Source organism: Tachysurus fulvidraco, chromosome 4 (genome assembly GCF_022655615.1).
Source record: "Tachysurus fulvidraco isolate hzauxx_2018 chromosome 4, HZAU_PFXX_2.0, whole genome shotgun sequence".
Taxonomy (NCBI): Eukaryota; Metazoa; Chordata; class Actinopteri; order Siluriformes; family Bagridae; genus Tachysurus; species Tachysurus fulvidraco.
The window spans coordinates 16667709-16682837 of record NC_062521.1 but is presented as its reverse complement, the minus strand read 5'-3'; the positions used below and the strand labels follow the sequence as shown (position 1 = coordinate 16682837).

Sequence of the window (15129 nt, the reverse complement as noted above, 5' to 3'; positions counted from 1 at the left end):
TAAAGTATCTGACTGTGAGCGCTATTTCTGCACACAGGCTGCAGGCACGCATTCAGCACGCATAAAACACGCATTCAAGCGCCAGCAACACACATGTATGTATTCTCATCGGGAGAGTTTGTTCAAAAGGCATCTTTTTGTCATTTGTCAGGTATAAAAAGTTAAAAAGGGTAAAAGATGTGTACCCATTTCGTACAGAAAACCAATCAGAGGCGAGACAAATGAACACGGACAGGTTTTACTATACGACCTGATGAACTTAAAAAATAATTTTTTTATTTTTATTTTATTCTATCGTTTTGTTTTATTTATTTATTTATCTATCTATCTATCTATCTATCTATCTATCTATCTATCTATCTATCTATCTATCTATTTATGTATTTATGTATTTATGTATTTATTTATTCGATTGTTTGTTCGTTCATTATCGTTCGACCTGATGAACTGAAACAATTTCAATTATTTTATTTATTTGTTTGTTTGTTTGTTCATTCATTCATTCATTCATTCATTCATTTATGGCTGCGATTTTTTTCTTAATCTGCCCTGTTTTTATGTGCCCAGTGTAGTCTCCTGTACAGTACTTGGTTGTCAGGAGTGGAATCCTATGTCGTCCTCTGCTCCTGGAGCCCCATAGACATAAATTTGATGTTTTGTGTATTCTGAGATCCTTTATTTGCTTCCAAGATTTTTGCATTTACATTTATGGCATTTGGTAGATGGTCTTATCCAGAGCCCAGTACAAAAGATAAATCTTTTATGTCAATAAATACATCAACACTGGTTCACTTGGTCACAGACTTAGGATACGATACCATCAGCCTAAAACGCTGGTGGGAGAAATTATAATACTTTTTTAATACATAAAACCAACAAGGAAAAAATAAGGGCTAGTTTAAGGCTGGTTGAAGATGTAGGTCTTCACTCATTTAAAGACACCCAGTGACTTAGCGTTTTAGATATCTAGGGGAAGTTCATTCCACCACCTCTGTGCCAAAACAGAAAAGAGGCTTGATGTATACTTATCTTGCACCCTGAGATGGTGGAACCAGTCGAGCAGTGCTAGTAGATCTTACAGAGCATGATGCAGTGCGAGGAGTGATTAGAGCTTTTTAAGTGTGATTATATGAAATGCAATATCCTACTTGTTAGCTTGAACCATTCTGGGGATTTTCCTCTAATCTCCCTCATCAACAATATGTTTCCAGTAATAGAAGTGTCAGTTACTTTGTTGTTGTTTTTTATGTTGTTTTTCGATGTGAACATCACGTAAAGCTGCTGGCCTGTAGCTACATGATTTTATGCACTGCTCTGCATAAGCATATTAATTTATTCAAGATCATTGACACATCAAATTTCAACAGAGCAGATCAATGGACAGAACAATAAATTCACTGGACATTGGCTGTAAATTGTAAACTATTGTGTTGTATAGCAGCAATATTTTACAGCAAAAATAAGTTCCACAGTTCCACTGGGCTGGCATATGTACTGCACCAAGTCCAGGAGCATCAAAAAATGATGACTTCAGGTATATTGGGAAATTAGGTAAATCAAGATATTCTTTCTTAGCAATAACAGCAGTTATTTTCTACCTTCTAAGACAGGGCAGGACAAAAGACAGTGCAAACAAAAAATACAAGACATTACACAAAATACATATAATCTAACCCTCTGTTACTGTAAGGTTTGAAGTCATGTGATTTAATTGAGCTGACATCATATGGGAATGTGATCACTGATCAGCATCAAACAGCAAGTTTAAACCAAAAATTTATAACCTATGTTTGTTATATAAAATCTGCCTTTTTTTTTTTTAGAAATTGCAGTGAAAAGTGACATTAAGATGAAATTACGTACTAACTTGCATATAATGGTTGACATGCATGATCATTTGCATGGTTTTTATTAATGATTACCTCTGATCCAATAAATGTCACAATTAGCATTCATTTAATAATATGTTAATGTAACTGCAAAATAATTTAGCATTTCCTGGAATCCTGGCTTTGTATTAGTTTAAAAATGGTAAATTTTGAATGCATGCTCTGTCCATGGTCCTGAACTTGGCTCAGATGAGATTGGTGAGACTAATTCCAGATATTCCAGGTCAAACTGCGCACTACATCATATTTACATTTGGCTACATTTTTTATATATGGCTTGGTAACCAGATAGATCCTTTAAATCACATGATAAGTAATTAGTGACCTTGAAAAAGTTTATGATCCTTGCTATACCAAAAATCTGAAATGATGATTTATTTTACAGCTCCATGTGATCACAGTGTGGTGAGTGCTGCGAAGATGTCCAAGGGAATTTAATTTGTCTATCCCAGATTCTGTTTGCTTCTCCTCCTATTCACTTTTTCAAAGAATGAGGTTAGCAGCAACCTAATGACTGTGAGAGACAATTATTTATCTTGGCAAACACTGCTTTCAAAGCACAAAGTTTTGCAACATTATAGTAGTGTATTTTAAAAGAGGTAGAGAAAAGAACAAAAAAACTGTCACATTCAATATAATGCTCATGCTTTTTAAGCATAGAAGTCAGAGAGGCTGGGGGTTAAAAAAATAAACTTTAACACATATAATCAAATATATATTTAATGGGTGGAAAACAGATGCATTTTATGTGCATCATTACAAAAGTACATCACTTTTTGCAAAAGTTAATTTTTGTCTTCACAGTATTTCTTATGCTGTAGACCACATAGGTTTTTCCAGTCAAGTTTAGTGTTTCTATAAATTACAAAACAGAACTAAAGAATCCATAAAAATTGATAACAGAAGAGAACTGAGTCACATTTAAGAACATTTTAACAGAAGGCAGGAGTAAGCAGTGTGCTTTGCACAAAGTACAGGATAGCCCTTAACTTGTTCCCTGTAACATGGCATTAAGATAAATCACAGTCTTCTATTCACTGAGTAGGCAGCACAAGACCAAACTGTAAAACCAGCATTCCATCCTTAGATTGTGGGGAGAAAAAAGAAAGCAGTTATTTGACTGTAAAGATCAAGTCTCTATACTCAAATACAAACAGTTACAGGCTAATTAACCAACATGGCCAGATTTAACTGATACTCACCTGTAGGGCATTTTCTCCCACTGAGCTTTGTACATCTCTTAAAGACTGACACTGCTCCAAGATATGCTCTCCACAAACAACATCCACCTGCTCCAGAAAGAAAATCTGTCAGTTCAAAGCAGGCAAAATGGGGTCAAATCCCAGTGAGATATATAAATATATATGTGTTATTACTCTCAAGGGATTAGTTTAAATTGAAACACCAGATTATCCTATATATAATATCACATTGGATTTCAGTCATGTAATTTGCCTTTTTTTTGGTTTTGACCTTATCTCCTAAGAGACTGCAGACTCTCTGGCTGTCTCTAGTAATAAATACTTTTTTCTATTACCAATTCAAAACCTGAATATTAGAAAATGGCTCAATAAGAAGCTACAACACTATACTTGAATGCGTGTTTGAAATGCTAATGAAGGAAAAGTCTGAAGTCTAGTCTGTTGGCCTGAGTTCCAGCTGCACATTTTTTACATGCTGTTTAATGTATACTTATTCTTTTAATACCATGAACTCTTAGTCTTCAGTCATTATGGTCTGATGCATACCATTAAAGAAGAATATGAACAGTGAATAGCGTAATTTACTTCACCGTTAAAAAAAGCTGCATTAATTATAATTACTGACTGTGCTTACTGAGCCTGGTTCACCTATTCAAGCGATCAATATCCAATCAGGAGCTTGGATAAGAAAACCATAATTAAATTATTTCTGTGATGGATTACAACATTGGGATAGAAAGTAAATCATTATACAGCTCTATATACCGTGATATTCAAAATGACAAGTTTTATTTTGTATTTTAAAATGCAGTGTCATGTGTTTTGTTCCATTTCAAACCAATACAGTGCATTCTCACTATTAACAATGGCAAAGGTCACATCACACACACCCACAATACAAAAACTGTAAGCAACTACACTTGATCATGCAAAACGGGGTTATTTATGACATAAATGGCACATTTTTTTGTACCTTTAAATTCGGACTCAATTCCATCTTCCGTCTGATAAAGAGCTCCACGTGACGGATAGTGGCTTCACTTGAGACACGGATATACTTTCTCTCCAATGGCTGCACGTATAAAACCTCATGAGATCAATATAACCCAGCTGAACAATGTCTCATACATAACGATATAAATACATACCTTATAATTCTCAATGCCCTCCTCAGCTCTATGTATCAAAGATGTTATGAAACATGAAAATTTAGAAGAGAGAATATATTTGGATTACACTTTACGCTTACTTAACAAGCTATTTCTGAAGCTGTTTCTGAAGTTAACTCCATCTAGTGGTGACATCCCTATTCGCAAACCTTATAATAAAGCACACTAAAAGTTGCATGCATCATGGCTCAAACATACAAATCAAAAAATACTCACCCAACAAAATCCAACATTAGCGACACATCAAGCTCTGGTGGAATGGTAAAAACAGACTGTGGCATGTGGTCTCTCGGTTTCTGTTTCAGAAATTTTATTGGAAGCATACTTGGGGCTGCTATTAAAGTGGAAACAGGGGCATAAGGGTATTTAAAGGTATTAGTTCAGAATACAGTAGAGACCACCATTTCCAATATAAACATTCAAATCATATATGTGCATGGTGTGACTTAAAACTACACAGCTGCATTAAAGTTAGCACACCTGATTTTGGGATTGGCAGTCCTCTCTCTTTGTAAAATGCACACATGTGTGCTCTCTCCACTTGAATGGGGACCAGGAACGAAGAACAATGAGACATGAATAATTTTAATACATATCAAGTCAAGTCAGGAAGCTTTTATTGTCATATAAATAGGTTGCTAGACATGTAAAGTAAACTAACACCTCACCTTCCTCCAAATATGGAACAGTCTTATAAACAATATCTTGTAACTGCCTGTCAGGTCTGTAAAAATAAACAGGCAGATTATACAATAAATGTGGATCAACAACGGCTACATGAACATACTGGAAAATCAGCCACGTGACATAACTTGGGCGATTCCAATATTGTTCCAAGAAAGGAGCATAATTTGCACCTAAGGGATTATTGTGACTGTGACAACAAACTCTCAAGGGTTTCCATTTCTCCAGAGAACAGTGAAGAATATATTTTGATCACATGATATCCTGCTTGCTTCCAGCAAATCTTCCTGCAATTACTTTATTCCTTGTTGCTTTTTTTTAAGGTTTACTTTACTCACTGTTCACCTTATTAGGAATACCTGGTTATCTAAACAGTCAATCGCGTGGCAGCATCATAATGCATAAAATCGCACAGATAAAAATCAAGAGATTCAGATAAATGTTCAAATACTCAAATATCAGAATAAAGAAGAAATGTGATTTGTGTGACGATTATAGCAGACGTGCTGGTCTAAGAATTTGATGATCTGCAATTTTGTGAAGGTATATCGGTGTTCCCAATAAAGTCAAGTAACTTTAAACCCCACACATCAACTTAAGGGACAAACAGTCTAATACAAGATAGTAATACCTTATATTGTATAGTGGTTGTGTTTGATGAACAATGATGCTACAGTTGGGACACCTGTTGCTGCAGAAGAAGTGCTTGACGATGCAACTTTTACAGACTGTGAATAAAGAAAGAAGACAGTGATGTGTTGATAGAAGTAAACCTCTAGCCACAAAGAAAACAAATAGCAACATTCTCTATGTCAAGGAAGTCCTGTTTTGTGATGACCCTCCTTTATCACACCTACTGAGCTCATAAGATTTGTGAGGGCTCTAAACTTCATAAAAAATGGTCTATGCAGTTTTTCACACTTACATGTATGAAGGCATTCAGTGATGGTGGTGGCATCAATAAAGAAGCCATTGCAGAGTGCACAACGAATATAAGGATACAGCTCCCTCAGTGGTAGTGAACGCTTCAGAGCAGGGGCAAAACATAAACAATAAGTATTGGGTGTTATTTAATCAATAGCATACAAAGAAGAGGGCTGTTGTACTGAATGTCACTATGAATGTGTTGATATTCAGTACAGCATGATTCTGATAATCATTTTATTTAACAGCTCAATAAACAAAAAAAAATCTATTTAGAAATTAGTACTGTGTAACTGACATGTCAAACACAGTATGGCCAAATAGTTTGCTGCATCAATAAAAATAGTCCCCAAAGAAGACACAGCTCTCTGGCACATCTTCAGAAAAGTTCCAGTTATTACTAACATTTTAGCAGAAGCTTTACATAATCATTCCCTGACTGGCATCTCTTTTGTTTAAAAATTATGCTTTGTGTCATGGTACAGAGAAACCAGAAAGTCCTATATCCAGAAGACTCTTCCAAGCCACGTAAATATTTATTTATTTATTTATTTATTAATAAATTAATAAATTAATACATTCATACATACATACATACATACATACATACATACATACATACATACATAACAACAGGGCCCAACAGTGGCAGCCACACCCTTCCTACCTTGGTAGACCAACACCTTAACCAATAGGCTATGTTATGTACATAACTATGTTACTATACAAACAATAGAGTGTTGGAGCATGTGGGCCTGGTGATTAAGGTGTTGGGCTACCAAACAGAAGGTTGTGCGTTCGAATCCTACGTCCACCAATCTGTTACCGTTGGGCCCCTGAGCAACGCCTTTAACCCTCAATTGCTCAGTTGTATATATAAGATAATGTAAGTCGCTCTGGATAAAAGTTATAATAAACATGTGATTTGTTTATATCTGCAGCCGGACTACTGTTAAAATAGCAGAATTAAGCTGCAGAGCTATTGACAGGTGTCTGAACACCTAACAAACCGACACTAACCAGATAGTGGGATACAAATTATATAGTTTTAATTAAAAAAAAACTTTACTAAGTTATTGATAAGTAAATGTTAAAGATATACCTCTGCACAGGTGACGTTGGTCCCTGGGACACTTTCTCGGTCGTCAGCGCACAAACTTTCGTTTCCCTCACGGATGTCGTCCATCTCAGTCGTTATTATCAATATATTTTTCTTCTTAACTATTCTGTTTCTCAAATGAAGATAATCATCTTCTGCTTTGGGGTTCGTTTTCCAACGAGACCGAGACGTTTAAAAAGTGTTACAGGTGATAAATAAACTTTGTCTGCGGTTCCTCACACCCGGTTGCTACAACATTAAATCCGGTTAGTTATTCAGCTTTGCGCGCGACAATAACAACACCGAGCCGCCGCGTGCGGATTTATACATAATAAAAGTCTGCAGAAAAATAGTTTTAACTTTAAAACCAAACCACAACAGCTTTTAAATACCACACATAATACCACACGTTAATAAAAAACAGTCATACAGTGCCATATTTTTGGTAATAAATTTTGTTTCAGCGAATAAAGCGCTGGAAATATTTACGTTCGTTTTACTTTGAAATGTAAACACAGTTTTGAGCGGAAGTCTGGCGAAGGTGGTGCAGGTAGAAAGTGGGCAAAATGGCGGTGCCTATGAGCAACGTGGATGAGATCCGTGACAGAGTGATTTTGGGCGAATTTGGCGTAAAAAATGTATGTATTATATCTCTGACTTACACATATACTTTGTTCGTTATCAGATTAAGAATAAAGTGAATTATTAAAGACACTGTTTCCTTTGTGACTGCCTACTGATAACTGTTTACATTGACACTGACAGTAGCTGCATTGTATGTATTATTAGATAAGACAAGGTGTTTTATGTGCACGTGAATGGATGAGTTTTTAATGTCTTTTTTTCTTTTCTTTTTTTATATAAAGGTTCATTCTACAAATTTTCCTGGTAATTATCCTGGTTATGATGACACATGGGACCTCAAGAAGTTCAAAACGGTACCATAAACGTTTAGCTCTTGTTACTTTTGTCATATATGGCTGATCTTTTTGCAAATGCTTTTTCATAACTGTGCTATAATAGAATTTCAGGCTGGATGTTGTTCATGTGGATGAGAGCACGTTGGAGTTTGATATGGTGGGAATAGATGCTGCCATTGCTAACGCTTTCAGGCGGATATTACTAGCTGAGGTATGATATTATTTATTCTTATTATCTCTGGTATTCATAAGAATATACTTAACCTTAGAATCGAAAAGACTGTGTGGACAATGTAAATACTTGTGCAAAGTGACTTGAAGCTGCAGTTTTGTAAACAGTATCTTAAGTCCTAATTATGCTAAACATAATATGCTTATGTTTTATTTAATTTCTTATTTGGCATGTTGCATTCATCCTTTTGCTCTATGCTGCTAATATTTTTGCTAAACTGTGTTACAATATAGATTGTTTATACACTGTATGGCTAAGCGTTTATGGGCACCGGGTCAAAACACTCGTGTGTGGCTTCCCCAAATTGTTGCCATAAAGTTGGAAGGACAAAAAACTATAGTTTTTACTATTTCCATGGAACTAAGAGGCCCAAACATGTGTCAGCATGTCAATGCGTCTGGGTACAAGGGAAGTTCCATGAAGATGGATTGACAAGGTTGGGCTGAAAGAACTTGCGTGTTCTGCATGGAGCCCTAACATCAACCTCATTAAACACCTATGGGATGCAGACTGCGTGTCAGCCCTCTTCACCCAACATTAGTGTCTGACCTTGCTAATGCTCTTATCACTAAATGAAAAATTATTATACATTATAACAAATCATTACAGCCATGCTCCAAAATCCCTCCCCCAGAAGACAGCAAAGGGGGAATACATATTGATTGAGATGCTCACGAAGAATATATTGGAGTGATTCATCACGTGTTCACAAACTGTTGGCCACATCGTGTATACAGTGTATTGAGTTGATGTGTTCTAAGTATGATGCATGTTTATGTGCTGATTTGTTAAGTCATGTACATTTGGCAAAGAGATATTGATTTTATAATCTTTTCTTTATTTAGGTCCCAACCATGGCAGTTGAAAAAGTTTTCATTTACAACAATACATCTATAATTCAAGATGAGATCCTAGCACATAGGCTTGGCCTGGTACCCATCAAAGCTGATCCTCGTCTTTTTGAGTACCGGAATACTGGTAAAATGCCACGTTCCCTCTCATTTGCCGTTTCCCTTCTAAGCACTTCTTAATTTTACAGTCAGACTAATGGTCCTGTTGGAACAGTCAATAAGCTTGTCAGTTTGAGTACCTTTAACCATTAAATGCGTTGTTCTTGAGCTTTATTTTTATAATATCCTGTTTAAACACAAGATAGATATTTCAGCCACACTGTTTAATATGGTTGTCTTTTTCTTTTCTGTTAGGCGATGAGGAAGGCACAGAAATCGACACAATTCAGCTTCAGTTGAAGATCAAATGCACAAGGAATCCTAGGGCATCTAAAGATGCCTCAGATCCCAAAGAATTATACCTTAATCACATGGGTAAGTAGATCAAAGTGTTAAACTCGTATGATTTACAGATATCTGGAGCATTTCTGCATGTCTTATCTGTATATATGGGAAACACTTTTTTTTTTTTTTTTGAAAATGTGACGGTAATCATTATTTTACATTATACTTCATATATAATTGTGTTTCCTGTTTAATTAACGGAAACACTTGACTCCTAATTCTGAGGTTGTTCTCACCAAGGATTCATTACAGAGGGAAAAGATTAATCTACTGCTATTTAAGACACCTGCAAGTGCTATTCAGTTCATGAAGCAACTACAATTCTCATTAGGCCATCCTTAAAAATATTTTGGTTTGCATTAACAGTAAAAAAAAAAGGGTAGGTCTATATTTTTTTTTCAAGTTTCAATGTAAAAAAAAAAAAAAAAGTGATGGTGATTACGTAGGTATGACTTTAAACAAATTAGGATATCGTGCATATTGTAACGTCACTGACTGGGTCTTCAACCCGTGCCTTCGGGCGCATCATTGCAAACCTCATTTTGATGCTGGGCACAGTTTTTCCAGAACGTAGTGCCAAGTTAAAGCGGTGTCGAGCTGTTTTAATGAATTTTTTAGATGTATTATGGTGCCCGAACCCGTATGTCTTTGAACGGTGACCGCAAACATTTTGTTCACTGCAGCCATAGCCATCATTACCAAGCGCAAACCGTTGACTCTGACAGTGAATGAGACTATGAGACGAAGTGAACGCACAGGCCATAGTGTGACATCCGTTAACCAGTAGTGTAAACATAGATGACATCACGGGTTTTCATTTAAAAGAAAGAACGTAGCCTTTGTTTGTATGTAGGCCTGGGAATTTTTATATTTACAATACTTACTAAAATATAGTTAATATTATTTTATTGCTTTTGTATTAGTTGTTTGAAGAGTAAAAAAAATGGTCTGTCTTAATGAAAATTTACAACCGGCAAGTCGGTCGGACTTGAAGCAAAAAAAAATAATAAAAAAATTGAGTCGGCCTTATTGTCTTATTTTTCAGTGTATTCAAGGGACATGAAGTGGGTACCTATTGGAAATCAGGCTGATGTGTTTGCTGATGCTGACATTGGTCCTGTGCATGGAGACATCCTCTTGGCACAGCTTCGGCCAGGACAAGAGCTGGACATAGTTATGCACTGCGTTAAAGGAATAGGTGAAGAATATAAACTCTAGTTGGCTTTTGTGTCTAACATATTTGCTAAAAGATAATCATTATTTACAGTTCATAAGAATATATTACATTTATGAACATATGAAGAAAACCTGCTAAATAACTGGAATTACCTTTACCCTTTAACACAGCTTTAAGGAGAAAAAAGTCCCTCCTGGATTATAATGAGATTTTTAGGGTTATGTTTAAGTTATCCAGTATTTTCAACAGATACCATCTAGGAGCCCTTGAAGAAATTTAAGAATGTCACTTTTATATTTTTATTGAGAAGTCATCTGTTTTTAGACTTCTTTAATAAGGTAAGTTCCAGGTAGCAAGGCTTTGCTTGTTTTCTCAGTACTTAGAAGCCTGTCCAAATGATTGTGTTAATAACATGTATGCTACATATGTGCTGAAGAACAGTTTGAACAAATTGAATGTTCATTTATAATTTTGAGTTCTGTCTGAATTGCATGTAAAGTAAATTCTTATCCATCTTCTCTTTATGTTGTGTAGGTCAGGACCATGCTAAGTTTTCCCCAGTGGCCACCGCTAGTTATAGGCTACTTCCTGAGATCACATTACTGCAGACCATTGAAGGAGAAAAAGCTGAGAGATTAAAGCGCTGCTTCTCACCTGGAGTTATTGAATTAGAGGATGTTGATGGTATGATTATCTCTCTCTCTCACTGTCTCTCTCTGTCTCTTCCAGTCTGTTCACAGCCTCATTAAAGCACTAAATAATTTTTCAGAGAAGAGTATTCTTATTCTTTTTAAGGGAAAAAAGTGGCAAAGGTGATCAACAGTCGCCTGGATACGTGCAGCAGAGAAGTGCTTAGGCATGATGACCTAAAGAGTTTAGTCAAACTCGGAAGAGTGCGAGACCATTTCTTATGTAAGTATTTAAAAAAAAAAAAAAAGCTTGTACAATATAATTCCTCACAATTGGGTATGATTGCACCAGCAGGATGATGTCACTGGCTAATGTTCTTCTTTTCTCTCTCTTTCAGTCTCAGTAGAATCTACTGGAATTTTACCACCTGATGTATTGGTCAGTGAGGCAGTTAATGTACTCATCGCAAAGTGCCAGAAATTTCTGTCTGAGCTCGATTCAGTGACTGAAATGGAGTAAAATAAGGGATGTTGGTGCACGTGTTTTGAATGCAACATTAACAGGACCACATGACCTTGAATGTGTCGAAGGATTGGATAGCTGATGCCATGCATGTTTCGGGAGTGTTTTCTTTCCTAAATATAAAAGCCTTGAGTCGTACAGGAAGCCTTGATGATATTAGATCTTATATCAGCTGTGGAAGCTAGTGTACTGTTCTCATTCTTAAAGCATCTGCTTTGCTCAAAGTAGGTACTGCTTGGCTGGTCCTGATGAATGACTATGAGTTTAACTTTTGGCACTTGTCCATATCAAGACAAAGGCATCAATAGTCTGAATCTGTGACCATTTTTCTCCATGAATTTGTTTGACATGAAACATTGTACATTGTTTTGTATTAAATTTATTGACAAAATGCCACACTGGTATCTCCAGTCCTTTTTTTTTTTTTTTGCGAAGTCTTTTTATTGCAAACAAACAAAGTCAAATAACAATACAGAATCCCATTTTGGTTTTACGTGAAAAAAGGAGTAAAGTCAATAAAATTACAATAATAACAATAATGGAAAGGAAAGAAAAAGAAGGAAAAAACCACCGCCCACCCGGAGTCCTGGCCCTTTTTAATTATTGAATACAAGTCATTTTTAATTTACAAAAGAAAAGAAAACCTTATCCGGCAAAACCTGAAGGCCTATGAAATATGAAATAAACGGTTGCAATTTATGGAAAAAAACCTGGAGGTATTACCTCTTATTGTATATTTAATTTTCTCAAGCTATATAAAAAACGCTGTATCCTTTAGCCATTGTGAGTGAGATGGTGGGACAGAGGACTTCCACTGAAGAAGAAGGAGATGTCTGGCAAACAATGTAAAGCTAATAACTTTTTTGCATAGAGTTTAACTGAGCTGCTTTATCTGGAAGTCCAAATATATTAATCAATGGGAAATGTTGCAAATGTACTTCCAGAATAGTGGACATCGTACTGAAATAACCCAACCAATGATTATACTGTATAGTCGTGGACAGAAAAAAAAACGTGAATCAGGTGAAATTGTGAGTTAGAGCATCTGTCACATTTTTCCTCGACATCTGGGTAAACTTGAGATAATCTATATTCAGAAAAATGCACCTTAAACTGGATAAGTGTGAGACGAGCACATGAGACTTTACCAAAGCCATTCACAACACTATCACATCACCCGTCCCCAAGCTGAAGTCCCAGTTCTCCCTCCCAAGCAGCCTTTGTTTTGGAGGTAGTTTGGTCACAGAAATCCAGAAATACTGTACGTTTATACATCTCAGAAACAGCATCTTTTCGTTGTGATTTATACGTAAGCAATCCTTCCGACCAGTCCTTCTTTTGAAATGTTTGTTTTTGTCTTGCTTTAAAGTTCCAACCATTTCTCCACTGAAGGCAATTAAATGGTAGGTTAACCAGGTTAGAACCAATAACTTTATTGGGGTACCAGTTTAGGGTGGGGCAAAATATAAATCCACATCCACAGAAATATTTGGCAATCTTCTTTAAATAAAAATCCCCTCACCTCAGCAATGTTTGTTTGGTATAAAAACTACTAGCTACATATCATCTAATACATCTTATCATAGGTAATGCTAGTTAACTTTATATAATAACTTTATATCATTGGCTAATAGTGTCTTATAACTAACAACTAAATAATGAATATTGTTAACATTAAAAAGAACTTTGAACAGATTTTGCACATCGGTTTGTAACGGTCAGTGGAGCCACAGGGCTGATGATCATGACCACTGGACAATCATGAAATTAATTCGTAGATTTCACTATGTTGCTGATGTGGGAGTTCCTTTATTATTATTATTATTATTATTATTATTATTATTATTATTATTATTATTATTATTAAAAAAGTGAGTTTTGCCATCTTGCTCAATTAAGCATCATATGACATCACAAGGTCACAAGGCCATGTTTAAAGCAGTTTTGCTTAATGATAGCCACACTGAAATTACATTTTAAATTTTAACCTGCTTACTCCTAAATGCAAGTGTTATTTCTGCTGGTATGTGTGTGCATCTGTCTCTTGCAAAGCTTTATACATGGTGTGTTATTAAGCAGTTTTACTGATTTATGCTTGGACTGTATAGAACATACAAGTGGCTTCTGAGGTACCGGTTTGTCATTGAAGTCTTTTCAAAGCAGTGGCACACATCTCAAGCGTCAATACACCTGGTCCATCTCAGGAAGAGCCGAAAGATCACCTAACGAATTGGAGCAGATGTATTGGGAGCATATAAAGCAAATGAGCATCTAGGACTGTCAAAGATGCCCTCTGAGAAAGCATAATATATTCCATATGTTGCCATATGTTTTCCAAGTATAAACAATTAGACTATTTTTCCCACTTACGTTAATCAGATTTTGAATGAATATAACATTTACTCATGTTACACCATTTACTTGATGCAAAATTGTGTAATAGCAGATGGACTAAATTATGTAGTGCCAGTGTGACTCAGTTTGGGCACTGAACTGAGAACTGAGACTCTCAGGTAGCAGAGGTTGGCAGAGTGTGTGGAACCACTCAGACTTGGCTTTATCAGACACTTTACTTTGTGTGCTCCATGCTTTTCTTTTTTCCTTTCTTTACAGCAATTGTTGATGTGTAGGTACTCTAAACCACTCCATCTATAATCGCTGCTTATTTGATTTAAATGAGTACTTATTTTCTCCAAAAAAAATTAACTCTAATTTGCAGCAATAAAATATTTAGTGTTTTAGGCTTCACAAGCATCCCTTCATTATAACAATAATAAAGCTTTTAATTGTGTATTTAAAAATAGTAATAACTAAAAAATATTACTAGGAGTGGGGTGTGATTACATTTTGAATGGTTGCATCTCACTTGTCTCCATTGTAATATTATTTCCTGACATATTTGTCAGATTGCTCTGTCTGTTTAAATATCTGTTATAATTGCTAGATTTCATAAGCTGCTTCAAATGAACTACAAAGAACAAGCCTACCGGGATCTCCTTTGGTTCTTAAGATAAAAAATAAAAATGCAAATTATAAATTCAAAGTAAACTTTTCTCCTGTCACAATAAATTGTAGCTGATGAAAACATCTTTAAATCACATAGCTAATTTTATATTAATATATTTAGAATGATATTAATTCTTATTTATTTATTTATTTATTTATTTATTTATTTATTTATTTATTGCACTATATAGACCAAATAAGGTTTAAAGTGACATACTGGAATTTCCTTTGTTTTGTTTATGAGTATATATATTTAGATTATTGGTTATAACAAAATGCTGATGAAATATACATATATTTGGTTTTAATTAACTGATTAAGCTGATTTTCTATTCAATATTTGGTGTCTGTGCTGGCAATGGAGGACGATCAGTTAAAAA

General features: G+C 35.3%; 2 protein-coding genes across 3 annotated transcripts; one reads left to right on the top strand and one right to left on the bottom strand.

Annotated features, from left to right (window-relative positions):
- Window positions 1–2593: 2593 nt before the first annotated feature.
- Window positions 2594–7284, bottom strand: pcgf6 (polycomb group ring finger 6). Of its 2 annotated transcripts, none has more exons than XM_027136355.2 (10): window positions 6971–7284; window positions 5870–5969; window positions 5576–5672; window positions 4929–4984; window positions 4741–4800; window positions 4477–4594; window positions 4240–4267; window positions 4065–4163; window positions 3092–3181; window positions 2594–2971 (listed from the first exon to the last, which is right to left on the bottom strand). In XM_027136355.2, the coding sequence occupies exons 1-10, from the start codon at window positions 7052–7054 to the stop codon at window positions 2924–2926; spliced, it is 780 nt and encodes a 259-aa protein (XP_026992156.2). In that variant the 5' UTR covers window positions 7055–7284; the 3' UTR covers window positions 2594–2923. The 2 variants fall into 2 exon arrangements, with proteins under 2 accessions (XP_026992156.2, XP_026992157.2); XM_027136356.2 differs by having other exon boundaries at window positions 3092–3178; window positions 6971–7283.
- A 168-nt stretch (window positions 7285–7452) lies between these two features.
- polr1c (RNA polymerase I and III subunit C) lies at window positions 7453–12139 on the top strand. The gene is made up of 9 exons (XM_027136354.2): window positions 7453–7605; window positions 7834–7905; window positions 7991–8098; window positions 8965–9097; window positions 9325–9444; window positions 10460–10612; window positions 11126–11275; window positions 11387–11503; window positions 11619–12139. Exons 1-9 carry the CDS (start codon window positions 7534–7536, stop codon window positions 11738–11740), a joined length of 1047 nt encoding a protein of 348 aa, XP_026992155.1. The 5' UTR covers window positions 7453–7533; the 3' UTR covers window positions 11741–12139.
- The last annotated feature ends 2990 nt before the right edge of the window (window positions 12140–15129 follow it).

Coding starts and splice junctions, on each gene's coding strand:
- pcgf6 (XM_027136355.2), bottom strand. CDS start 7,054: ATGGACGACATCCGTGAGGGAAACGAAAGTTTGTGCGCTGACGACCGA. Junction 4,268..4,476: donor CTAATGTTGGATTTTGTTGG/GTGAGTATTTTT, acceptor TTTGATACATAG/AGCTGAGGAGGGCATTGAGA. Junction 2,972..3,091: donor TGGGAGAAAATGCCCTACAG/GTGAGTATCAGT, acceptor CCACAATCTAAG/GATGGAATGCTGGTTTTACA.
- polr1c (XM_027136354.2), top strand. CDS start 7,534: ATGGCGGTGCCTATGAGCAACGTGGATGAGATCCGTGACAGAGTGATT. Junction 8,099..8,964: donor GGCGGATATTACTAGCTGAG/GTATGATATTAT, acceptor TTCTTTATTTAG/GTCCCAACCATGGCAGTTGA. Junction 9,098..9,324: donor TTTTGAGTACCGGAATACTG/GTAAAATGCCAC, acceptor CTTTTCTGTTAG/GCGATGAGGAAGGCACAGAA.